Here is a 27,984-nt window from a genome sequence, read left to right as displayed (position 1 = left end):
TCATATCGACAGAGAGGGAGAAAGAGAGAGACAGAGAGAGATGGTAGAAAGAGGTATAGCTGTATTCTAACCAATAATAACACTGCTGCCTTTAAACTGCTAGAACTGATGGCTCTTTTTAATTCCCTCTGCTATTTACACCAGTCAATTTAACTAGAATCACACAGGACATTAATTTGAAAATGTGGGTACAGACAAAACTATAGGTCTATTAGATTTCTGATGTAACTTCTGAAAACCATTATTATGCACTACCATTCACAAGTTTGGGGTTTTTGAAAGTCTGCATTTATTTGCTCAAAAATACAGTCAAAGGTGCTCTAAGCAATGTTGGTGAAGTCACTTTTAGCTGACGTTCAAAGTATTGTCAAACAAAACAGAGGCTAGCTCGACCCTCCCACCTCCCCCTCCCTTCCGTGCTTCCTGAAACAGTCATGAACCATTTAGAAAAACTAAACTGGATTTACCCACCTGTCAATCAAAAACAGAGCCACCTGAAATTCGGATTGGAAGCCCTTCTGCCGGAGGAGTTCTCACCACCTTTTGAACGCTTTTCCGATGTAAATTCGGGACTTCACGTTCCTTCTCCTCTTTTTTGTAATTTGTTAATCGGAATGTCGTCTCTTTGGTCGTGTGTCGGCCATATAAAAATTCTCAATAATATAAATTTTTAACATCTCTCCTCTAGCTCTTCATGCTTCTCTCTCCTCCACTACCCACACCCCCCTTCATGTGCACACTAACCCCCCAACTAGGCTTGTTGCGATAGTCGGTGTTACCGGTGATACACGGTGTTTAACCCACCTACCGGTCATAGCACTTGACCACTGGCACCGTCCCCATCGTGTTGAAGTTTTAGCCAATAGTAATAAAGCACTTAATTCAGTTAGTGACTACGTGCCTTCATAATTTAGCGCAAGCGGAACGAGCGCCGCAGTAAAGCAGCAGGTGTCCGATTTCATTTATCATTTGAGGAGAGTGAGGCGAGCTAACTGGCAAAGGATGGCGGAAGATCTGGTTTCAAAGAAAAATGCAAACGTGAGTTTAATTTTTATATTAGTTTTTTTTTGCACTTAAGTGTCCAGTGATTATTCGGGTAGGCTACCTTATTTAACGTTTAAGTTAAAGTTAAAGTTTTTGATGTTCGTTCGTTTCATATTCGATGGTTGTGCGGTGTTTTTTTTTTTTGTTTGTTTTTTTGCTGAAAAAGGCAGGCACTTTATTTAACGAATAGTGATTTTTTTATATAATTTCTTGTTTGATACTTGCACGATGTGTGCAGTGGTTCGTTTTGTTAATAAATGCACTTTAAAGGTGTTTCATAAGTGCTTTTGTTTAGTTTTTACATGGTGTGTTAAGTTATTATTCATTTTGCAATAAAGATGTGTGTAATACAAGCGAGTGTCTTATTGTTTTGTGTATTTTTATTAAGAATAAAATAAATTAACCCATGATTAATTCAAACAAATGCTACTGAATTGCCGCTAATTAAAGTGAAAGTAAATTGAGACGTGTGCACGTCCGCATTTTCGGCCACCCGAAATCCCCGACACGCAACCCTGGTGACACCGGGATTACCATTTTTTTTACACGTCGATTAACCGGTGGAAAAAATCCGTCACCGCAACATCCCTACCCCCAACCCCCACCCCAAATACTTCTTGTCGGTTATTGGCTGGAACACTGTTATGTTTCGTGGTCCAGGCTGGGCCAGTTTGTTTTTGTTGCTGTTTGTGGAGCCTGGGCTGTCTACGGAGACCGCGTTTTTTTTACAGTGTGTTCAGGGGACTGGCAGCTAGCTGATAGTGAGGAGATGGTTGCTGTAAGTGACAAAAAATGTTTTGGCTTAAAAAATGTGTGACATCGCTTAGAGCACCTTTAAAACAGCAATATTGTGAAATGTTAAATACAAATGTTTTGTATTAAAGGAGAACTCCGGTCAATTTTAACATTGAGCTCATTTTTTTGTACATTTGGAGTGCTGTCAATGCAGAGAACAACGACAAAAATCGGTGTTGCCTACACCGAGTTATTCTATTTTTAAAATTTGCACCCTATTGACTTCAATGGGGCAAGTAGTAAGCCTGCTTTTTAGCCTCTTAACATCCTTGATGTGTCATTACAAGTGCACAGAAAATGTGAGTGATTCCTTCCGAGTGAACACGGGTGAATCTGACTGCAGTAGATGTTAGAGATATTAATAAAAATGAAGTTAATTCAGCCAGCGCTCATACCTCTGTTTACATCCTGTTTTCGGTGGAAGGCCATAGTAATCGATTGTCGAGTTCACGCGCATAGGTTTAGTGCCTATGATCACGCGCGTGAACTCGGCAATCGATTTTTCGATTTTTGTCGTTGTTCTCTGTATTGACAGCACTCCAAATGTACAAAAAAATGAGCTCAATGTTAAAATAGACCGGAGTTCTCCTTTAATATTCAATGAAAAATTAAATCCATTTTAAAGCTGAATTTACAGTATCATTACTCCAGTCTTCAGTGTCACATGATCCTTCAGAAATCATTCTAATATGCTGATTTTATGCACAAAAAAACATTTCTGAATATTATAAATGTTGAAAACAGTTGTGCTTAATATTTTTGTGGAAACTGCAGTACATTTTTTCAGGATTATTTTATGAATAGTAAAATTCCAAAGAAAAGCATCTATTTGAAATCGATTTTTATTATGAAACAATGTAAAAGTATTTTCTGTCACTTGTGATCAATTTAATAAGTCCTTCCTGAATAAAATTAAATAAAATAAATATTAAAAAAGAAATAAATCCTACTGACCCAAACTCTTCAATGGCAGTGCGGGTATGTGTATATATTATTTATTATTATTATGAAATACTTTAGTAACTGCTTTACTTTATACCAATTACATAGTTATCTAACATGTAACTTTTAGGATACTTTTTTTTTTTTTTTTTACTGTCTGATTCACAAAACAGTCTAATTGATATACAAGTCTAATTAATACCTAATTTTTATGAGGCTTGTCTGAAATCACACCAGGCGGTACAGTACAGGTAAATAATATCAGTCGGCCTGAAATGCCAAAGGACTGTGTTTAACAAAGGTTTCTGGCTAAACTGCCCACATGGGATTAAAGCTGTTTGAAAAAGGCATTCCAAGCAGTCCACTAGGCATTGTTTCCTACTGCAAACAAAACATAAGCACAATACGTTTTATTGCTATAGTTAATTGATAAAAAAAGAAATTATACTTGAACCATAACCATTTTAATACAAATTAAATTGACTGACCTCTAAACTACGGTAAAAAGCTGTTCCACATGCGTTAAAAGTCAATAGCTAAGAACTTTAATCTTCTCTCCAAAATACCTTCATGCCACTGACACATAAACAGGGTGGAAAAAATAAAGGAAACACCTAATAATACATTAATATCAGGGATCTATGCAGGAAAAGAGCCACAGCTTTAGTCCTTCTTGGAATGCTGTCATACAAGCCCTCAACCGTGTGTTGTGGGATACTGCACCATTTAAGAAGAGAATCTTCCCCTTCTTCCAGGTGTGAAGTAGGGGGAAACGTTTAGCAGAGCAACTCGTACAGAAGATGTTTACAATTACATTTACATCTGGTAATCAGCGAGGCATTTGGTATTTGACCTCCTCCTGCTGTTCAGGAAGTCATTCTCAGTTGTATCTCTGCAGGTATTATTACTCCTGGATATGGCAACAGTGTTTGCTTCTTAGGGGGGCCCTAGTCCACTGTTATATAACTACGTATTACAACAATCAGATGCAACTGCCTATAGACCCCTTTTGCGCCTACGTCACGGCGCTAGCTGGAGGCAAAACAAACGGAAAACTGGAGGCGGTTAATACAAACCAGCACAGATTCGGCTACATAATAAGGAGCTTAAATTATTATTTTTATTATTAAAAGTCATCTTGTTGTGTTCTTGGGTGCAAGAATCAATGAAAAATGAGTATGCTGTATCTGGAATTTTTATTTCTAGAAAATATTCATATCATTAAAATTGCACCGTAGTGTCACTCTTTACATTGTCGTCTTGGCGCTGGCTAGGCAGAACTGCGGATCGCACCACACAAGTCTTTACATGACCATTCAGCACATAGTTATATTATTATAGGCATCTAAATATATTTATATGTCCTCAGTTTCTCTTTACCCTCAGTTTCTCTATCGGGTAGGTGTAGAAGTCAGGCCACTCAACCGGAGGTAGCGTTAACATTAATCCTGTCAGTTCGTCCATTGACTGAGCGTGTACGGTCATCTGGTTCCGTCCGTTAAATTAACTTTTGCAAATAAAAATCGGCATCCTGGACAGTGAGTGACCTTGCACATTAAGACAAAATCGTATTTTCTCCAGTCATTGTTAAAAAACAAGCTAACAAAACTTGCAAACTAACGTTAGTGAAGCGGCCAGAGGGATCTTTCTGCCTCCAGCTAAGCTCCGCCCACACAAATACGTCACCGTGTTTACCAACTGTAAAAGGGTCTATATCTTTATGGATTATGCACAATATTTAACAGTTAGATATATTTTTAAATACTGCGATTTATTGGTGTCCCTTGGCTTTCTTCAAATGTAAACCCATTAGAACATATACTTAACCTAATGTGACTAACCTTTGTAGTGGTGTAATCAAGGATGTTCACACTTGGTACGTTTGGTTCATTTGAAAGAACTCTGGTGCGATTGCTCTGTTAGTGTGGCTCGTTTGATTAAGTGTGAATGCTGCCATTTGAACCCTGGTGCGCACCAAACAAGCGGGGCGAGACGCTGAAAAGATAGGTCTCGATCCGCATCCAAACAAACTCTGGTGCGCTTTGACAGGGCGTTTTTACACTGCGTTTGCTGCGGCCTGAGTCCGAGGGCGATTGTTCCTTTCACAGTGCTGGTCTGGTTTCACACTCAACTTGATTCTTTCGAACCCTGGTGCGTTCATCTTACATCATCACAAACATGAACATTATCATCCCTTGCATGTGTTTTACTGAACTATACATCGTATAGTTTATTATCGTATAGTATATATTTCTCTTCATATTTGTTGCAATGTTCTCCATAACAGTTTGGTACAGGCATCTGAAACAGTCTTCTTGCAACAGATCTTTGTTTGTGTGTGTAACATAGGGATTCCTGCCGCTGTTTTGACGTCTTTACACATTTCATAAGCTTTTTGTGAGTTCTACACTGGTAAAAAAAAAAAAAAAGAACATAAAACAGGGAGCAGATTTATCCCAGAACACAGCTTTGTATTGGATGTTCGACAAGTTCCGTCACGAAATATACAGCATAAAATCTGTTCTTTAGGTTTGGTGTTAAAAATGACAGCATGAACGCCAAGCGAACCGGGACTAAATGTATCATTTTCTTTTTTTGGTCCAGACCAAAAGAACCGAACTACCAGAGTCAACACGCACTAAATGGCCTGAAGAAACGAAACGCTTTTAAAATGGTGTTTGCCTTACTTTGTCCACCCTTTTAGCTGAGGATACAAAATTCCAAAACCTTTTCATACCCATCAAAAAAAGCCAAAAATTGCTCATGTAATGGTCAGCCACACTTATCCTCTTAACACAGCTATTACAATATACTTACACAATACAAGGTGCAAGATCTTCCACAGACTTCAGGACAAGAGCAATCAAAGTGAATGAGGGATAAGGTTGGAAGGACATGTGAGGCAAGCTTGGCACTAAGAGTAGATGTGTTTGTGCTTGTGTGAAGGCGTATACTTTACTGTTCCTTGTGGATGTATTAAGTGTGTATGTGAATGTTGTCTGGTTAAGAATAGTCTGACAAGGGGTATGGTAAGAAAATGGTCATACACAATACAGAACAGGAACCAATCAGAAGTGATGGCTTAAATGAAAAGATGTGCAGGGAGTTACGGAAACATACACCTGAAGATTTCAAAACACCAGTACTATTGAGCAGCCTTTTCATTCAACTCAAATACACCAGGAGGAAAGTGAGAAAGAAGACAGAGACTGTACTGAAGTAACACACTGAACTAGGCAGACGCAAGAGTGAGCTAAGGCTTGTTATGAAAGGCAGTGGAAGAGAGACTTGGAAGTCAGTCTGGGGTACAAAGAAGCCCCCCTGTTAGATCATGCTTACCTGTAGACTTGTTCCTCATGAGGCGGACTTCCCTGGGCTGGACCCCCTGCTCCTGCAGCCGAGCCCGAATCTAAAGAGCAAACACCAAACACTTAACTACACCAACACACCAAACCTCATAGCAGGACCTCAAATATGGTATTTGCCCAAAACGGGTATTCTAATAGCTGGATGACTAAATACTCCAGGTTAAACACAAGCAGTAAATCTCTATCATTTGTAGTATACCGTGTATTTAACACCAGAAAATGTTAACCTATCCCACAGTTTCTAAAAACTACGTACTATGCGCAATGGAAGTTTATAGTGCAAGCAAACAACAACTGTCACAGAGAAATCTATTATAAAGTAAGTGTTTTGTTTTCTGTTGTGTTCTACACTGAACAAAATTATAAACACAACACTTTTGTTTTTGCCCCCATTTTTCTTGAGCTGATCTCAATTATCTATCAAGACTTTTTCTATGTACACAAAAGGCCTATTTCTCTCAAATATTGTTCACAAATCTAAATCTGTGTTAGTGAGCACTTCTCCTTTGCCGAGATAATCCATCCACCCCACAGGTGTGGCATATCAAGATGCTGATTAGACAGCATGATTATTGCACAGGTGTGCCTTAGGCTGGCCACTTAGCTGGATATTAGCAGGACCAGGAACACGCTGTCGTTTACGCCGATCCAGAGCATCCCAAACAAGCTCAATGGGTGACATGTACAATGAGTATGCTGGCCATGCAAGAACTTGGATGTTTTCAGCTTCCAGGAATTGTGTACAGATCCTTGCAACATGGGACCGTGCATTATCATGCTGCAACATGAGGTGATGGTCGTGGATGAATGGCACAACAATAAACCTCAGGATCTCGTCACGGTATCTCTGTACATTCAAAATGCCATCAATAAAATGCACCTGTGTTCGTTGTCCATAACATACGCATGCCCATACCATACCATGATCCACAACGTTGACATCAGCAAACCGCTCACCCACACAACGCCATACATGCTGTCTGCCATCTGCCCTGTGCAGTGAAAACCGGGATTCATCCGTGAAGAGAACACCTCACCAAAGTGCCAGACGCCGTTGAATGTGAGCATTTGCCCACTCAAGTCAGTTAGGATGACGAACTGCAGTCAGGTCTTCCCTGAGACGGTTTCTGACAGTTTGTGCCGGAATTCTTTGGTTATGCAAACTGATTGTTGCAGCAGCTGTCCGGGTGGCTGGTCTCAGACGATCTTGGAGGTGAAGATGCTGGATGTGGAGGTCCTGGGCTGGTGTGGTTACACCCGGTCTGCGATTGTGAGGCCGGTTGGATGTACTGCCAAATTCTCTGAAACGCCTTTGGCGACAGCTTATGGTAGAGAAATGAACATTCAATTCACGGGCAACAGCTCTGGTGGACATTCCTGCAGTCAGCAATTGAGGTGGATGGATTATCTCGGCAAAGGAGAAGTGCTCACTAACACAGATTTAGACAGATTTGTGAACAATATTTGAGAGAAATAGACCTTTTGTGTACACAGAAAAAGTTTTAGATCTTTCAGCTCATGAAAAATGGGGGCAAAAACAAAAGTGTTGCGTTTATAATTTTGTCCAGTGTATGTATCTATGTGTATCGATGTTCTAACCAGACACGCTGTAATAAGATTCCAGTGACAAGCAACTGTCTATTGGACGCAACAAAATCGATTTAAAAACAGCCAATCAGAAGAGCGCGTGGGTGGAGTCTCTCGGCAAGAGCACTGCACTCTCAACTAAATCAATCTTTGTCATAGAAAACACTTGATTGTTCACAGTATGAATACTCTTGTTTCCATTTGAAGATCTGAGGTGAATTATCCATTGTCGTTTTAAGTATGGCTATTAAGGTTGCACAAATATTTAAACTCCCAACAAATTCATTTAACATTAAATTAAGCACATAATCAGTACCTGAGATTATCATTGTCACGTGTGTGTTGTTGTTGTTCTAACCGTTTCTAAAATACAATCAGTGTGTATCATCGTCGTGGCTGGTTGGAAAAAAAAGTCTGATTAACATTGACAAGATACCCTTTTATCGCGCATCGCAACCCATCTGGTTAGGACACAAGTGTATGCAACAGATGTTTGGTTATTATATTATATATAATTATATAGTCAGTCAATAAATACAAATATTGACAAACCTCGTTAGCGGTTGCATTCGGTGGAAGCATTCTCAGCATGACAACGTTACTGGGTTTCTGGACCGGCTCCGTATCAGACCTGTAGTCCTGGTCACGGGGTTCTGGCTCCTCCTGGCTCATTTCCAGAGCATGCTGGTAGTTTCCATCTCTCATTTTGCCCCTAGCTGATTGGACTTGGTCAGGAACACCCTAAATCAGGAAGATAGTCCTCGCCCTATTTATTACTCTTCTCAATTTTTTTTTATCACCAAGAGAAATGTTTAGATATGTAAAAATGTTTAGAGCATAAACAATATAAGGCAAGTAAAGCAAATTAAGATTTAAGAATCTTAAGCAACTTAATTAATTTCAATAGTCAATACCTTTGTCTGTAATCATGATTCATACAAAACTAAAACCGTTTCGGATAGACAACTGTACTCACTTGTTTGTGGCCAAGATGTGTGGTATATTTGTCTTCCTCAGCACCGCATTCGCCCTGAGAGTTGTGCCGTCCTCTAACTCTGCCCCAAGTGTTGTCCTCATTTTCTTCACCTTCATCTGGCATTTGTTCCTCCTGGTACACTTTCTGTCCTGATTTAAATGTCTGCATATCTCTCCTATGTGCATCAATCTCTGGTTCAAAATCATAATTCTTTTCATCTTGCTGGAATCTTGAGAGGATGTTCTGATTTGGTGGACTTTGGAGCAGACTTTTTCCAAGTTTGTTGTCTTTGGATCCACGGTTCCCCTTTTGGCTGAATCCGGGTCGATTATTCAAGAAATTGCCCGAGGTAAAGTCTCTCACACCTTCGAAACTATTGTCACGCTCGTGCTGTCTTGCATTTGTTAATCTGCTATTCAGTCCCAATCCATTTTCTTGTCCATAGCCACGATAGTCCATGTCCCTATAGTCGTGTTCATCAGACTCTTTCCCATAGCGGCCCATGCGGTCACCACGACCACCCCTAGGGCATCGAAAAAGAGCAAGATTTAGACACTAAGGCCATGTGTCCACCAAAGCGTTTTTTCAAGCGGCTGGAGTGTTTTTTCAATTGTTTTCAATGGGAGCGCCACGTTTTTAAAACACCATGAGCTTAAAGGGATACTTCACCTCTGGAAAGATGAATGTGTATTTAAAATAGGTCATTTATGTAGAAGAAATGTGAAATTATTTTTGAATTTGGAGCTTTCTAGACTGAGAAAAGCCAGAAAATGTATTTTTGGCTTATGTGGATGAAAGACAACAACTCCCAGAATGCACTTGCTTCGCTGCCCTACGAGGCCACTCCCAAGCCACGCCTACCGGTAAGAGAGCGCAGTTGAAAACAACAAGACTAGCTGCTAGTGAGTCTCCGTGACGAGTTTGCCCGGGATTTTCGAGATCGCCCAAAATGTCCGGGATTCAGCTTTTGCGTTCTACAGTCGCCATTCATCATGTTTACTGTGGCGAGCAGGACGAGGCTAGGGCCGCGGGAGAACGGCGCGAGGCCGGTGGCGTCATTACTGAGACGCGCCGGTCTCATATCTCTCACGGAGGTGAAGGAATTTTCTTAGCAATGTTAAAACACACATCAACCGATCACTTGTTTAGCGTTCATGTAAACACTACATTCAGCTTCACCAATCGGAATGAATTCAGCTAGATTGAAACAAGAGGTGTGCAGGTAAACAATGAATGGCGACCGCAGAAAGCAAAAGCCGAATCCCGGACATTTTGAACGATCTCACCCACCGGACAAGTCCGGGAAAAGGAGGATGGTAACCCCTACTACTCAGCTTTCTCCTACTACTCAGTTTTCTTCACAGAACAAGAGCCTGCTAGCTTAGCTTCCAAAGAAAGACAGCTGACTGTGTGTACATTCTGTGAGTGAGATCCCACCCTCTATGGGCGGGTTGAACACATGCGGAACAGCCCCTACTACTGGCTGTAGTCTTTAGCCTCTGGCCAGAAAATCCTCCGAGACGCAAAATGATGTTTTTTGCATCATCGGAGGATTTTTTCCAGACAAAAAATACATAAATCTCTCGTTTCAGGGGGATATGAGGGTGGAAAGCATGGTCATTCGAAAATACTACAGGTTTTCTACTAATACAAAGCTTAATGCTAAATAAGCTGAAGTATCCCTTTAATGAAGCGCTGAGCGTTTTTCTCACGCGCTGAGCGCTCAGTGTTTTTTACAGGTCACCGAAAGTTGAAGAATGTTCAACTTTGGGTAAAACGCAGCACTCATCACGGTCACTTTTTACCCAACCGTCCAATCACAGTGGAGGAGGGGCGGGACTAATACCACACCGACCAACCGCCACATTCTACTTGTACAACGGCAACAGACGACAACAAGAAGCACAATATAACGGAACAAAATAACTTAAAACAAGAGCCATAGAAAATAAAGTTACATTGTATCGACATTTTAATATAGAATCAACACAGAAACAAAATATGTGTGAAATGAGATATTAGTAACACTTTTGCGGATATTCAGTATCATTTCTAGCAAAGTGTCTCAACTGAAAAAAATGCTGCGCTCCTGTGCTGCCAAAACGCTCTCAAGCGTCCATAGCTAGGCGTTTTCAGCAGAGCGCCTAGCTTTTTCAACTGGCTAAAAACGCTTTGGTGGACACATGGCCTAAAAGCGATTTCTGAAAAACGCTGTTAAAAATGAAATCAACAACCAAATTTTGTTAATATTTGCATCATCTTTGCTAGATGGTTTAAATGAATGATTCAATGACTCACTCATAAATACATCACTTGTTTCATTACTGGATGAATCAGTGTTTTTGAACAAATCTCTTGAATTAATGATTTTTTTTAACAGTCACTTGTCGCTACCTAGTTGAGTAATGATGTAATTAATACAATTGTTATTTAAAACTGTTCTCTCTGGGTCAGCGACAACTCAAACGCAGATTTGAAAGTTCCGGTTTGTTTTTGTCAAAGGTTAATAGACACTGGCGAATCATTGTCATTTAGGAATAAGGTCACATGGGTGTTTGAATCGAGATAGTGATCTTTTAACGATTAATCGTGCAGCTCTAGATCACATCGAGCACCACAACATTCTTTTAGCCAATCAGCAATTAGGGTGGGTATCTGCTCGTGATAGGGGAGGATTAAGCAAGCGGGACATTTGTAGAGAGATGGCTGAGATATTACCAAAGAGGAAAAGGTCAGAGGAATATAGGCTACGATCAGATAAGAGCTTGTACTCTGAATACTGGAAAGTTTTCCAGTGCTGGAAAGACCTAAGTTGAAATGACTGAAAATGGATGGTCAAGGTTGAGTTGTTTCTGCTCAATACGCTAGTAACATTATTTTAAGATATGCTGGTGTTAATATTATTTTTAGTAATGAGACAGTCAGATGCGGCAGTCGTTGCCTGTGTTGCAGTATTGCATAGTGCAGGGGTGTCCAACCCTGCTCCTGGAGGGCCACAGTCCTGCAGAGTTCATCTCCAACCCCAATTAAACACACCTGAACCAGTTAATCAATGTCTTACTAAGCATACTAGAAACTTCCAGGCTGGTGTGTTGATGCAAGTTGGAGCTAAACTCTGCAGGACAGTGGCCCTCCAGGACCAAGTTTGGACACCCCTAGTGTGTTCATTATTTTGGTGGAGTAATGAAGGCCCAGATGTGTTTCTTTTGGTTAGGGGTGTGTTTGTTTGGGTGTTGAATTCAAATATCAACAATGTATCTCAGAAATAACTTACTGCACCTTTAAAGGGTTAGTTCACCAAAGAATGAAAATGTTGCCACTCACTCTCATGCCGTTCCAAACCCGTAAAACTTTTGTTCATCTTCGGAACACAAATTAAGATATTTTTTATTAAATCTGAGAGCTTTCTGTCCATCCATAGACAGGTACACAACTGACACATTGATGATTCAAAAAGTTCAACTAATCAATATTTGATTTAAAGGGGTCATATAATGGTACATGCACTTTTACAAGTTGATTGTACTGAAATGTGTGTTGGCAGTGCCTGTACACAACCATCATAAAATGATAAAAATCCATCCAGTGGTTTTTTTTTAATCTTCTTATATGTTTCCTCCCATCTCAAATCAAGCGGTTCGATTTTGTGACGTCACAAAATCGACGCCCCTCCCATGATGGTTGATTGACAGCAGCGTTTCAACACAGACCAGCCCTCGCGCCCTCATGAGCGAGCTGTCAATCATAGCACGCGCCGACCAGCGCGTTCATTGTTGATAGCTGGAGCATTGAGTAGAATGGCGCCTAAGCGATTGTGGTGTTCTGTTCTTGGGTGTAATAACGAACACAGCATCATATTGATGTTCCTAAATCCGAACCGCTGAAGACGCAGGGGCTGAGTTTTGTTTTCGAAGGGAATATTCCCCACGATCAACGTCAATGCTTTCATGTTTGCGCGAATCATTTCACCAGACTGCTTTACAAACGGGGATCAGTAAAAAGCTGGTTATTTGCTAAGAAGCTGCTCCTGAAAAAAGGATCAGTACCAACTATTCGTGTTCCTGCTGCACCTCCAGAAGAACTGAAGTGAGTGTAACGTTTTATTGACCTTTATATTAATCTTTATATTACAAATCGCTTGCACGCTTCACGATGAATGCGGCTATTTTTACACTCAGGGTACATTACAGCATCTCTTACAGCATTTCTATATACGACGTTCTCAATATAATTCATAATCCCACGTTTATAATGAACGACGCGTTATGGTTATTGTGTTATTGTGTTACAAACGGTGTGCGCACAGAACAGAGGGGCGGGGTGAGCAAAGCGTATTATCATTTAAAGACACATGCACTTAAACGATGTGCTGAAAACAGAGCTGTTTTTGACCAGGTAAAATGAGTGTTTTCTTACAATACTAATGAGAATTTTTAATTAAAGTATATTACAAACTTTTAATTTGGACCCTAAAATCATATTAGCTTGTACAAAAATGACACTATATTTAAGCAGTTTAGTCCAAATTTTCTGAAAAGACTCGATCGCTTGGCTTTTATTCACATAGAAACATTGATCAGTGAACATAAACAGAAACTAAACCGAACCTGCTTGACGCATGAGAACAAACCTCTTGCGTAAAACGAGAATGAACCTCATTGGTTCTTGTAGAAGCTCAAACGTGCTGCGTAACACGCGAATGAGACTCAATGGTTCTTGCACATCAAGTGAACATGCTTGAGCTTCCAATTACAACAAATGATGCGAGTTAATGAATGTTTATATGTTAATAAAAGCATAAATTCAATCTGTTCATCATATAAAGTGATCGTGTCTCTTCAGAAAATTCTGGACTAAACCAGTTTTACGATCTCTTCATGAACTTTTTGAAGTGTCAAACAATGTGTCAGTTGTGTAGCTGTCAATGAAAGGACAGAAAGCTCTCAGATTTCATCAAAAACATCTTAATCATGTGTTCTTAAGATGAACAAAAGTTTTACGGGTTTGGAATAACATGAGGGTGCTAATTTATGAAAGAATTTTCATTTTTGGGGGAACTATCCCTTTAAATCTACATGCTCTTCTACTCCAACTCAAGAACCACCAATCATGTACTGTCAAGCATGTGGTAGTTGACATACATTTTAAAGCAGTGACAGCGTGTTACATTTTATCTGAAAACTGCTTCCATCCGTCTCATTCTTGTATAGTTATTATCGAAGAAGCTTTATGACCTCTTAATTGAATTACCTCACTATATTTGAAAATCCTTCTATTACACAACAGTACTATTTGAATAAGTTGCAAAAAGGTGATGTTAAAAGGGTGAGAAAAATGGTGACCAGCTGCAGTACCTTAAATATACTTCCCTGCATGCATTTACATACCTAAATTCTTTTGTAAACAAAAAAAAGCAGTTCATTTAACAATAAACTGAACAAGTCTGACAGCATGAGGTTATAAGGTCTGAACATTTAAGCATGAATCCACCCAGACCAGTGGTTAAATGCAAATTCATATTAAAAACAAAAGAGAACACTTGACCTACCTCCTCTCATAATCCATGTTTCAGTGCAAGTCGACAGAAACGCCCACTTTTTCCTCTGCCTGCTTCATTTACAACTGTTGGATCAATCAACCATCACATTTATTAAAATAATGCATAAAAACATGGATATCATGTTGACTTTTACTGTTTTTTAAGCTGCCAAGCACACGAGCAGGACGGATACAGTAGTGTGTGCGTGTGCGTGTGCGTGTGCGTGGATTGGCCGAAGCCAAAAACTCGTTCGCATGTCGTTTCTTGTAACGTTACCCGTAAAGGTTTACGCCATTTGGAAAAACTGCAAAAGGGCAGAAATGCCGTTGTCAGAAATGATATCCAACACTTTCTGCAGGGCTGTTCAGTCATGCAAATGCCAAACTGAGCCTTACACTAATCTATAGAAAAAAAATTACATCTAATAAATACATAAACAACAACCGTCAATTAAATCTCTACCTCTGCGTAACCAAATAAAGCGTGCAAATATGCTAGAGCTGCGTGTGGCAGATTCAGTCCAGAGGGCACGGACACTAACCGAACCCAGCACACCGACACACGAACTTTTAAACTACAGTATTTTAATTGCATAATAATAACACCATGAAGTCATTTACCTCTGTTACAGCAGCAGCGTCACGAGCACCGAAACTGATACAGTGTAAATGCGTGACGCCTCACTCACAGTAAAGCTCGGTGTAAGATGGCCTCAGTCCGGTAGGCGGGGACAGAACTCTCACGCTGATTGGCTTAAAGCACACTGGCATACAAACGCACAATATGTGTTAGATAAGGTGACCATTACTAACACTGAACATGGAAACATGTTTCATTGAAATACTATAAAGGGCCACACCTGATGCTGAAGAAGCTGCACGTTGGGATCACATGGGCAGCGTACTCAGATTCAGGCCTTGTCTGAAATGGCACACTCGTGTTCTTGCGGTCTTGAATTAGCTTTGGTGTGTGTGTGTGTGTGTGTGTGTGTGTGTAAGGTAGCGTGTCACATTTGTTGTTTCAGGTTCCAGAAAACTGCTGCTCACTAACGCCCCCTCTATGCGTCCTTTTGCAATGTCGCATACTACTATCTCACTCACTATAGTAAATCAGTGTGCACACTGTGTAGTATTGAGTAAGTGGTGTAAAGTATTTGAGTAAATGTAATCACTTAAGTGTCTTTTTGGCGACTTAAAATAAAATTGCTACTTTTTTTCTCTCAGGTGCCAGTTTACTATATCTCGCAAATTCTAACTTTATAACTCGCTATTGCGAATTAATATCACGCAATTCTGAGGAAAAAAAGTCAGAAGTGCAATTTGCAATTGCAATTACGAGGAAAAAGGGTCAGAATTGTGAGATAAAAAGTCGCAATTACTTTTTTTTATGTTCTATTCTGTGGAGGCGGAGACAAGCTTCTATATTACTCCGATACATTATGAAGACTAATGCAATAACATCTTGCAAGGCTTTTCTGTAGCAGTTTATTTCTGCTACAAATTTATATATAAGATGAGGAAATGACTGCGGCTGAAACCAGCATGTCAGTGCAAGAAGGCTTTGACTTTTGACTTTGACATACTTACCATTTTTCTATATCTGTTATATCTGGAAGAGGCCTTTTTGAAGGATATTGGTTTACTTATGTCCTTTTTGAACACTTAACTGAGACTTGAGGGCCTGTAGATGTTTAAGAGGCTGCTGTGTCAATTGCAATATTGAGGTGTTTGGTTTTATTTCGGATTTAAAAAATAAAATATGTGATTGCTCTCCTCACAAATCAACTGTTAATCATTTTCACTGGCATGTCACTGGCACACACAAGTGTGTCTACATTCAGTCCTAGTAAAACACTTAAGCACTGTTAAAATCAGGCGCTCAAAGACTTTTACTCAAGTCGTATTGAAACTAGTGACTTGATGTGGAGTCATTTTCAGTGTGAGGTATTTTCAGGTACTCTTTACACTCCTTTGCAACTATTTCTTATAAAACCACTCTTATGTAAGTTGTCGCATTCAAATCAATGGGAAGACAATGAATTTGCTCAACTGAAACATTTCAAACCTGATTTTCTTAAAATTTTATTTCTAAATGCAAATGATTAAAAAAAAACTGTAAGCTTTAAATAAATCAGTATCACTAAATGGTTTAGATCCCTAATGTACAGCCCAGAATCCTTTGAGACATCAGCTATAAAAAGGAAAAAGCCTGAAGTGGGAGGTTAAACACAATTCAGCCCACTTCAACGTTCAGTGTGTGCTTTAGTTGAGCACAGAATATTCAAACAGAATAAAGCCGGGCAGATACACGCATATACAATGAAGACATGGCAACCTGGAGACGGACGTGCACTCATTTGACACAAACATTCATATTCTTACATATACAAACATACATACAATCTGTCCAATGTACAAAACAGTCGCTGAAGACAGGACGCTTATAGACAACCATTTTGTTTGGGGCTAAGAAGTGTGGAGGGGGAAGAATAACATCAAATATCATAGTTAGTTATAGAGTCCTTTTAGAAATCCGATCTCAAATTTTTTGCTTGATGTGACCAGAAAACTCTTAACCCCAAACTTAGCGATGACAGGAAATGACATCATCTTGTTCCTGAAGTCTTTCCATTGGTCTCTCGTGGTTTGTCTGACATGATGTCCCAGTATCAGTCTGATACGGCCGATGACTGTACTAGGACATGAATGCTAGGCTCCCTGCTCTGAAGTCTCCTGGGCTGTTGGCTGACGTCCACTCTTCTACAGGTTTCTATAACAGCAGACAGCCATTTTTTTTGCCCCGTTTCCTGGCTTGCAGCGCAGCCCTGGTGGCCATTTCAAAGACCTCTCTCACCCCATCTTTTGTCTTGGCTGAGCACTCTAAATAACCAAAGGCGTTGATGCGGTTGTACATGTCGCGCCCTTCCTCTGCCTTCACGGGCTCCTAAATGAAGATATAATTCAAAAGATATTACAAGCATGTCCAGGCGACTAGCCAATATCAACAACATGTTTATATTGAAGGAATGCAATATATAAAATAAGAACATTTTTGTCATCGTATATGCCCATTCACAATCATGTCGATTCATTCCAGTAAGTCATCCATTAAAGACAAATCAGACGTTAGGCAGAATATTCAAGCTTACAATGAAAATGGATGTGATTTACACTGTCCAGCTCATAAAAGTATCAAAAAAAGTGCTTTATAATCTAGAAACTGGCCGTACTTTAAACACACTGGAGTTTAGAAGTATGTATTAGCATTCAATTTTGTTGTATGGAAAGAAAAGTTAGTCGTCCTACATGAAGGTGAATCTCTGACAAAACTATTGAACTATTGCTTTTAAGAATGAGTAAAAAAAGGCCCTGCCTGTTTCATTTTGGCAAGTTCCCTTCGTGTGTGATCATCATTTCGGAGATCCTTTTTGTTGCCAACAAGGATGATGGGAACATTTGGACAGAAATGCTTCACCTCTGGTGTCCACTTTTCTGGAATATTCTCTGTGATGAATTTAAGGAGAGATTGATCATTTTAAAATCATGACAAGCATTTAATGGCTTAACAGAGTAAAACATTTCACCTGGTTTCACAGACCAGGTTTAGGCATTAGTTCAATTAGGACATTTAAGAAGCTTTTATAAACATTACTGATGTGCATCTTGAGACAAAACAATGGCACTGACATATTATAAGACATGTTAATGAATGTTACTTTCAGTTAAAACAGCTCAAACATTCATTTCAGACTGGGACTAGACTTAAGCCTTGTCTGTGAAACCAGAGGTAGATCTCGTTTAAACAGAACTATCACACTTAAGTTTGCATCCTGCAAATGAAACGCCTCTATCTTTTCCTGTTACGTCAGCAATGTACTTAAGTGCAAAACTGTTTACTTTTTGATGCAAAGACCAGAGGAAAACCTGACCATTCTTGAAAATGCAGTTCTTTCACATGGCTGATTTTGATAGTCAGCATTTTGCTGTATATATAAACTAGGGCTGCACAATATATAAAAAAAATTATCGTTATCGCGATAATAGTAGATGCGATATCCGTATCGCAGAGAGGTGCGATAAATTGCATTTATTTTATGTGCCAAGCATTTGTGTGATGCTACATGCATAGGTTGTTTATCCAAATTTGACCAATCAAATGGGGCCTTACTATCTTTATACCCGCCTCCCCAGTAGGTGCTATTATGCTATTGGCTAGATCGGGCCCAAAGGGGAACTTAGTGGCTCAGAGCAGAGAGTGGAAAATAAAAACTAATGGCAAGAGTAGAGACAAACGAGGAAAATGACAACAGCGAAGAACCTGTGCCTAAAAAGAACTGTACGTCTGAAATATGGCACTATTTTGGCTTCAATAGAGAAGACGTGTCATAAATGCATGTACTGTGAAAGGGGCCGTTCACATATTGCGTCTAAAAACGCATGGAAAGCGCGGCCGCGCCGCTATCTCCTTCTTTCCACAAGCGCTTACGTCTGTCGTTGCTATCCAACCATGACTTGCGTGCGGAATTCTAAAAGTTGAGATGTTCTCATCTCGTCGCGGCATAGGCGGGCCTGGAAAAATGTGCTTCCATTTTGAGCGAGCTTGCAGTTCCAGATGACTGTGGAGATTAGTTTCCTCTCGACGTGACCAAAATTTTTCGGCACGTCGAGAGGAAACTAATCTCCACAGTCATCTGGAACGCAATCTCAGGGAGCTATATGAAGACTTCAGAAAGTGTAAGCCCAAATCTACCAGAACTGCTAACGAAATGCCAAGTAACAATAACAGAGTCTCACAGACAACCATTAATCAAAGTGTTGTTTTTTTCAGAAATTGTACTTTGAGTAGTATAAAAATTGTGTAATTTTACTTTTACTTGAGCACATTTTAAGTGATGTATCGGTACTTTTACTCCGCTATTTTCCTTCTGTTTGTGGTCATTACTCGTTACATGCTTGTTTTAATTTTATTTTTATCCATCAACGTGATTGGATCGAGTAATCGGTCTCGTGACTGTCATCAAATCAAATTAAGCATAGAACCTTATGAACCATGCCATTAACCTGAACTGCATTTCTGTCAGTGCGTGACTACAGCTCGTTAATAAACAACGTTTTTTGATTGATCCATTTCTAGGGTTGAGTATTGGTTAGGTTTTATCCGATACCAGTACCTACTCGGTATTTTTCAAACGATTCCGGTGCTTAAACGGTTCTTGAAACGGTACTTAAGAAAACTAAACCGCACACACTTTATCAAAAAAATAATACCTCTGTGTGTGTGTGTGTGTGTGTGTGTGTGTGTGTGTGTGTGTGTGTGTGTGTGTGTGTGTGTGTGTGTGTGATTTTCTGAAAAAGATTTTCTGGTTTCTGATTAAATGAAAAATTGTGCCCTTTAAAAGGCTACTGATGTAGCACAAAACACTTGAGTTAAGATCAAAATTTTGTCTTCTCATATTCTGACTTTTACAAAACAGAGAAATATCTGATACTGCGCAGAAATATTTAACACACACAGTATAGCCATATAAATATACTTGATATTGATATACTTCATACTTGATAATTCAAGATTTGGCATTAAAATACTAGACTTACCCGAAGAGGAACACTGGCAGCTGAACTTGAACTTTAGTCAAGCGTGTCAGAGTGTGTTTTGGGTTCTAATCCGCATTCGTTGTGTTTTTTTTTTGTTTTTGTTTTTTTTACCGATTATGCTCACCAGTGGTTGTATATCAAGCAGGGACACTTTGTGTCCATTATATTTTGAGATTTTACCAGAATGAATAGATATGAGGCGCTGTCTAGGGCTTAAATCAAACTTCATTCACGCACATATGAAACCCTTGCATACACATGTAGGTAGTCGCACATACATGTATACTTCTGAATGCTCAAACTAATGCATATGAAATGCACAATGCTCACGCACGCACACACACACACGCAAACTCTACACACACGCGAGGAACTGTCCGCACACATACTCATCTGAGACGCGAGCACACACACACACACACACACACACAAACTCTCCGCGCACATACTCATCTGAGACGCGAGCACACACACACACTCACACAAACTCTCCGCGCACATACTCATCTGAGACGCGAGCACACACACACAAACTCTCCGCACACATAATCATATAGACGGCGCCTCATAAATAGATCGATCTCCGCAATGTATTGAAGCGCGCGTCCGAGTGAAGACAGTGCGGTTTGCTCGAGCCAAGAGAAAACGCTGTATCCGCCCACTGATCGCAGCGGCAACGAGCACTTTGATCACTTGATTTAAAAAACACATTTCAGCGCTAGATCTCTTATTTAACAAACAAACTAAATGAATGCTCTGCTGGTTAACTGGAGATGTTTCATTATTGGATCATTCGTGCCGCGAGATGTTTTATAGGGGGCGGTAAAAAACGTCAGGCACCGAAATCAGGCACCGAAAGTTTAGTTCTTATTCGGTCTGGTTACTACCGTTTATGTCGGAACCAGTTCCCTATTGGAACCGAGTTTCGGTACCCAACCCTATCCATTTCATACAATCCGCCTTCATTTGGCAAGTGCACTTGCGCAAAAACATTTTTCATGTTCAACTTTTGTTTTTTTGTGCGTGGATGCTGCTGATAAAACAGCTTCGCCGAGACTACAAAGAGACATGCATTTGAGTGTGTGTATGTGTGTGTGTGTGTGTGTGTTTCTTTTGTAAAAGTTTCTTGGATATATCTACTTCCCTATTTAATGCACAATTTTCCTTATAATACAAATTATATGATCAGCATTACAATGTGAGTAAATGTAGCCGTGTAAAATGTAAGGGATGATGCCACCCTTCTAGAACAATATGCATTTACGTTTAAATTGTAACATATTTAATAGCATGGAATTACAGTGTAATTAGTGTTAGCTCACTATCTTAGCTTTTTCAGTGCATTAGGTGAGGTACCGTTTTGGAGAGAAATTGGGTATTTTTTAATCTCTCTTTTTAACCCATCTCATGGTGTGTGATGCTGAACTATCATATGAGTTTCTAAAGGTTTTTGAATTCTTTGCACAGTTATGAACATTGATATTTTATGTGCAACAATGCATGCTCAGGCTCAGTGGCCTTTCGCCTAATTTTAAATGCTTTTTTTTATAATATGATTTAAATGGTGATGAGTGTACTGATTTGATGCATTTTAAAAAGATGGATGATAGATATTCTTCAATCTTTCTGACAAAGAACAAAATATAATGTGAATTACAGTATGTACAATGTTTTTTTATTAATTTATTTATTGTAGTGCATAGTGTTTATTATAAGGGGGTAGAATCCGCAGCTCAGTACTCACTACTCATGAGTACTTTTAAATAAGCTACTGTTTTTTAAAGTACTTTTGACTCTACTCACACTAGATTTTTTGGAATGTAATGGTACTTTTACTTGAGTATGTTTTCTCAGTACTCTTTCCACCACTGCACTCGACACACATTCCATTTCATGACGACTTTAGTAAGAGAAACTGCTATCTCAAATTCATGCTAAATGTTTATTTTTAATCTTTTAATTCTATTTAAATCTTTTTAATCTTGTGCAAAATGAAGAACCCATGTCCATCGCCGATGTCCATCGCATATGCATAATGTTTTTTTTTTCTTCTTCACACATTTAGATATTTAAATTGAACAAAACAGCAACAATAAAAAGAATTAACTAGGTTAGCTGATTCCCTTAAAAGTGCATAGATATCGGTGTTAACACTTTCTCAGAAAAGCGGATGCGATGAGACCTGTTTTCAAGTTTGTTCATGTGACGTTCGACATTAAGTCTATTGCTGCATCTTTAACTTTGAAGTAAAAAAAACGTTTAAACAACAAGTGAAGATTTCATGAACCAATTCATTAGAATGTTTTATTTATTATTAGCTGACTGGTTTTACCACTATGATTGACACATTTAAGGTTACGGTGAAACAGAAGTAGCGACAGATCTTTCTTCTGTATGGTGACATATATCTGTGTAAAATGGATAAGCAAAAAAAAAAAAAAAAAAAAAAATTGCCAGGACTTGATTTTGTCAATGGAGTTCAATCTTCTTTGCTCTGATTGGTCAGATGACCCAGTCTGTTGTGATTGGTCTACTCTGCTCTGATTGGTTTAGATGACCCAGTCTGTTGTGATTGGTCTACTCTGCTTTGATTGGTCAGATGACCCAGTCTGTTGTGATTGGTCTACTCTGCACTGATTGGTCAGATGACCCAGTCTGTTGTGATTGGTCTACTCTGCTCTGATTGGTTTAGATGACCCAGTCTGTTGTGATTGGTCAAATTTCAGCTTAGGATCTTCCTCAGCACTTGATACACAGTGATACCAGCAGTAATAATGGCATTGTTTGCGGGCAGTCAATGAATACCGTAGGCTGGCATTGTAAAAATGTATTACTAACCAATGTAGGTTCAAGCAGGAAGCAAGACTGGAATTACTGATGACTCATTTCAGGGATTTTAGAATCGGTTCTTTCTTTTTGGGAGACAATATCTCTATTTATCCTGCACTTTGATCTTTGAAACTTTGCTGACCTTGCATTCCCAAACAGATATATTATACACTACATAAAATATAATATCTGAAAATGCATAATAGGGGCAACTTTAAGCACACTAAATGATTGGATCACCAGAAATATCGAGTTATAACATTTTGATTCAATTATAAGGTCACAAATGAAACATGTGGATGTGAATGAAAACAGATTGGGTGAATTTCTATTTCATGCCGAAATAACTTTTTTCATAATTTGGAACTGAAGTGCGATGAATGGGCTGGTAAAATCTAGGGCTAGTTGTTTGTGAGGAAGTCTCACCCAAGGAATCAGGGCTGTCGATGGAAAAGCACATAAGAATGACATCTGTGTCAGGGTAGGAGAGGGGTCTTAACCGATCATAGTCCTCCTGTCCAGCAGTGTCCCATAAGGCAAGCTCTACCTATAACAGGAAAGATATTGGTACATAGAACAAAACTTCGCCACCAATAACTGTGAATCTTATTCTGTATATATCTATACAACTTTGCTACAAGTATAACTTACACCAATGTAACCACATCTATGCAATGGGGCAGGACCATGTATTGAATATTCTTGCTAGTGATGTATTATAAATATCATCCAAGATTAAAATTTTTTATCAAAAATGGCATTAGAGCTGGGAAGGCAGTAGAGTTAGAATTCATGTGAATCAGTACAAAATGTCTGTGAAATGAAACGCAGATGTCTCCTTGAAAACACTGATTCAAAGATGTGTTTGTCGTCACTCAGTGTAATTGCATTTTTTCACATATTAAAATATTTTACTAAAAATATAAGTCAATATTGGCATTTATTACCATGACTTGCTGTCTCAGTGCATATAAATGAAAATAATTAACTATTATTCTTCCAATTGTTTAAAAACTGTGGAATACATGCCTTTATTATTTAATATTAAATACTTTGTTTTACTTCTTGCATTAAAAATATATTTGGTTACAACGACTGTTTGGTTGAAATGATGGTGCAAAGATATGCATAAACCAATATCACAAAACACACATGCAAGTCAATTTTATGAATAAATGTGAAGCCATTGGCAGTTTTCATACCTGTTTTCCATCAACCTCAATGTCTGCAACATAGTTCTCAAACACAGTGGGCACATAGACTTCAGGAAACTGATCTTTACTGAAAACAATAAGCAAACAGGTCTTTCCACAGGCTCCATCGCCCACTATGACGAGTTTCTTACGAATGGCAGCCATCTGCCGAGGAGAGACAGAGACAAGGACAGACAAAATGTAAAATTCACTGATTCAAAGCATTTTGACAGCAAATTGAAAAGCAGCTGTTTAAAGTAGTTTATAGATAGATAGATAGATAGATAGATAGATAGATAGATAGATAGAATTTCTATAATCAACAGGAACCGGAAACACAGCTGCGGAAGTACCATTTGACCGGAAGTTGCACTATATCTGTGTCGCTATGTGGTAAAGAAAGAAAGAAAAAACAAAACTTTCCACAAATACTGACAAAACGACAAAGGACATAATCATAAAACATCAGATTAACGAGGATCTACGTATATAACTGCGTGTGAAGATCGATATATTCACGATGGGAACGCGTCCTGTCGCGAGGCCTGTTTCCGCCGCACCCGCGCCATCAAAACATTCATTCACAAACATATACATTCATAAAATAATACATCATAAAACGTCAACAAACACCTACATGTATATACTAACATGGAAAACAAGTTTTTTTCATATTAAAAATATAGTTTCGCACTATAAGTGATGAATCTAAAGTGGAATTGGTTGGTTAGCCACTAGCCGACATTCATCAGAAAGAAACTCTGTTTTAAATAAACCTGAAGTAATAATCGGCACATCATTACATAATGGTACAAAACTTTCATAGTGTATAACATTATTTTATGAACACATATCTCACGATAATCTTTTAGAAAAACTGTAAGCGAAATGGCAAAGACTTTGCTGTAAGCAGATTAGACTGTGGTAAAATATAAATAATATTTGCTCTAATCTACTGAAACACTGATTTCAACAATGTCTGAAGAGTTTAAACTCGGGATTAGACTACGTGGATTAAACTAATCGGTTCATATTTTCTCGTTAATTCATCTTATGTAGGCTAAAACAGGCTGAGTTTAATAGCATAGAAAGCAGATCGGCTTCATATTAAATCGAATCATAATCATCTGAACTATTTTAACTAGTTTGTTCAAACTAGCTGACATGAATCATCAGCATAAATGATGCAACTCGCTTGAAAAAATATAGATATATTTACAGTCACGGCGAGTTTCAGGCCGTTGAAATCCTACAGTGAAAAATCCACGATCTCACCATTTCCTCACCAAACGCCTTTTATTTTCGTCAACTTCATGTATTTACACAAAACATTTAAAATAGTTACCGTTTTCTTTTTGTTGTGGTGCGGGGAAGTGTCGGCTTTCCTGTCTTTTCCTGGCTGATTTTAAAGTCCGCCCATCTTCAGTCCTGCCACGAAACAACACCCGCCCATACAATCACACAGCTTCATCAAGAAGAACTGATGAGATAACACAACCCACTTCCACTACACACACACTTTCGTTTATGTCCCAGGCCTTGGTTTTTATTTAACTTTTTCTTTTTGTTGAAAAGGGAGTCCATTATTTCCATCACAGACAACTAATCGTGCCCCTAATAAAGGGTTTTTCACTTACAGTGCCTTGCGAAAGTATTCGGCCCCCTTGAACTTTTCGAGATTTTGCCACATTTCAGGCTTCAAACATAAAGATATAAAACTGTATTTTTTTGTGAAGAATCAACAACAAGTGGGACACAATCATGAAGTGGAACGAAATTTATTGGATATTTCAAACTTTTTTAACAAATAAAAAACTGAAAAATTGGGCGTGCAAAATTATTTAGCCCCTTTACTTTCAGTGCAGCAAACTCTCTCCAGAAGTTCAGTGAGGATCTCTGAATGATCCAATGTTGACCTAAATGACTAATGATGATAAATAGAATCCACCTGTGTGTAATCAAGTGTCCGTATAAATGCACTGCTCTGTGATAGACTCAGAGGTCCACAGGTGGAGGCAGGAGAGATGCCGCTACGTATCAGGAGGGTCAAGATCATGTTGGCGTATTGGACTAATTTACAAGGACATAGTATGGAGCACCCCACAAAAACTGTCTTGCAGGAATGCGCAGAGCATAGTAAAAGCAATTTTTACAGCTTCGGATGGTTGGGGAATGCTAAGGCTCAAAATGTAGGTCTCAATCAGTTGCAAATAGGACCCACTGTGGCAATATCAATTATACCACCCTGGTATAACACCATCTGTGAATATAAGCTTACAACAAATACTAAAAGAAAACTCAAAAATAATGCCAGAGTGGATAATAGTGCAAAACTATGTAAAACAGTATCAAGAGGAATTATTTATATTTACGGATGGATCAAAGCAGCCAGAAACAGGTCGTACTGGTGCAGCCTTTTTTATTCCTCGGTATAAAGTAGCAGTCAAAAAGAGGACAACAGATTACCTGTCAGTTTACACGGTGGAGTTAGTAGCAATTTGACTAGCGTTAGGGTGGGTGGAAGAAAATAGTCAGGACCAAGGTGTCGTTATAGCCTCAGATAGTTTATCAGCATTATTAAGTATTCAATCTGGGAGAGCATCATGTAGACAAGACCTCATTCATCAAATACTTCATTTGCTGCTTACACTTCATAATAAAATAATAGCTGTCTCTTTCCTTTGGGTTCCTGCTCATGTAGGGGTGGAAGGAAATGAAGCTGTAGATATGCTAGCAAAAAACTCTATAAAGCATGAAATAGTAGATGTGTGTATACCAATATGTAGAGTAGAGGTTAAAACCATCATAAAGCAACATTCAATTAAAAAATGGCAGGAATATTGGAGCACAGCGGATACAGGACGTCATTTATACAGTATTCAAAATCAAGTAGTCACAAGCATGAGGAAGGGCAGAAGCCCAAAGGAAGAGATGTTAGTTTCACGTCTTAGAATGGGTCACACTGGTTTAAATACAACATTGTACAGAATAGGAAAACACCCCACTGGACTATGCACTTATTGTAATGTACAAGAGACAGTGAAACATATATTGTTAGACTGCAAAAAATATGAAAAAGATAGGGTAGAATTGAAGACACAAATGGATGAACAAAGTATTACACTTGAACATTTATTAGGAAAAACATCTGGGAAAATACACAAATTATTAATTGTGTTTTTGAAAAATACTGGGTTAAGCGAAAGAATTTAATCGTTTTTTTTTTTTTTTTTTTTTTTATAACAGTCTTCTTTGTTGTCATTATAATGTCCACACTCCAGTCTAGTAGGTGGCGGTAATGCACCTTTTAGATGAGTTGCCAACCGCCATTAAAAATCTGAAAGAAGAAGTAGAAGAAGACTCAGAGGTCCGTTTAAAGCACAGAGAGCATCATGAAGAACAAGGAACACACCAGGCAGGTCCGAGATACTGTTGTGGAGAAGTTTAAAGCCGGATTTGGATACAAAAAGATTTCCCAAGCTTTAAACATCCCAAGGAGCACTGTGCAAGCAATAATATTGAAATGGAAGGAGTATCAGACCACTGCAAATCTACCAAGACCCGGCCGTCCCTCTAAACTTTCAGCTCATACAAGGAGAAGACTGATCAGAGATGCAGCCAAGAGGCCCATGATCACTCTGGATGAACTGCAGAGATCTACAGCTGAGACTCTGTCCATAGGACAACAATCAGTCGTATACTGCACAAATCTGGCCTTTATGGAAGAGTGGCAAGAAGAAAGCCATTTCTTAAAGATATCCATAAAAAGTGTTGTTTAAAGTTTGCCACAAGCCACCTGGGAGACACACCAAACATGTGGAAGAAGGTGCTCTGGTCAGATGAAACCAAAATCGAACTTTTTGGCAACAATGCAAAACGTTATGTTTGGCGTAAAAGCAACACAGCTCATCACCCTGAACACACCATCCCCACTGTCAAACATGGGGGTGGCAGCATCATGGTTTGGGCCTGCTTTTCTTCAGCAGGGACAGGGAAGATGGTTAAAATTGATGGGAAGATGGATGGAGCCAAATACAGGACCATTCTGGAAGAAAACCTGATGTCTGAGTCTGCAAAAGACCTGAGACTGGGGCGGAGATTTGTCTTCCAACAAGAC

General features: G+C 39.0%; 2 protein-coding genes across 3 annotated transcripts in view; both read right to left on the bottom strand.

Annotated features, from left to right (window-relative positions):
- Window positions 1–15,240, bottom strand: part of rbm10 (RNA binding motif protein 10) — a 34,550-nt gene extending 19,310 nt beyond the window's left edge. The window contains exons 1-6 of one of the 2 annotated variants that reach the window (XM_081387207.1): window positions 15,111–15,240; window positions 14,872–15,014; window positions 14,261–14,334; window positions 8,713–9,235; window positions 8,289–8,477; window positions 6,121–6,190 (exon numbers count right to left, since the gene is read on the bottom strand). In XM_081387207.1, the coding sequence (XP_081243333.1) occupies window positions 6,121–6,190; window positions 8,289–8,477; window positions 8,713–9,235; window positions 14,261–14,277 (799 nt within the window). In that variant the 5' untranslated portion in view covers window positions 14,278–14,334; window positions 14,872–15,014; window positions 15,111–15,240. Of the gene's footprint in view, window positions 1–6,120; window positions 6,191–8,288; window positions 8,478–8,712; window positions 9,236–14,260; window positions 14,335–14,871; window positions 15,015–15,110 lie in introns of those variants that run through there. The other variant, XM_081387208.1, reaches the window with a different exon arrangement.
- Window positions 15,241–16,314: 1,074 nt separating this feature from the next.
- rhoac (ras homolog gene family, member Ac) lies at window positions 16,315–25,458 on the bottom strand. Its single transcript, XM_081386286.1, has 5 exons — window positions 25,213–25,458; window positions 23,877–24,032; window positions 23,101–23,221; window positions 17,624–17,754; window positions 16,315–17,194 (listed from the first exon to the last, which is right to left on the bottom strand). Exons 2-5 carry the CDS (start codon window positions 24,030–24,032, stop codon window positions 17,021–17,023), a joined length of 582 nt encoding a protein of 193 aa, XP_081242412.1. The 5' UTR covers window positions 25,213–25,458; the 3' UTR covers window positions 16,315–17,020.
- Window positions 25,459–27,984: the final 2,526 nt, after the last annotated feature.

This window comes from Scardinius erythrophthalmus, assembly GCF_964197995.2.
Source record: "Scardinius erythrophthalmus genome assembly, chromosome: 15".
Lineage (NCBI taxonomy): Eukaryota > Metazoa > Chordata > Actinopteri > Cypriniformes > Leuciscidae > Scardinius > Scardinius erythrophthalmus.
The sequence above is the reverse complement of the archived record's forward strand: the minus strand, read 5'-3'. Positions and strand labels throughout refer to the sequence as shown.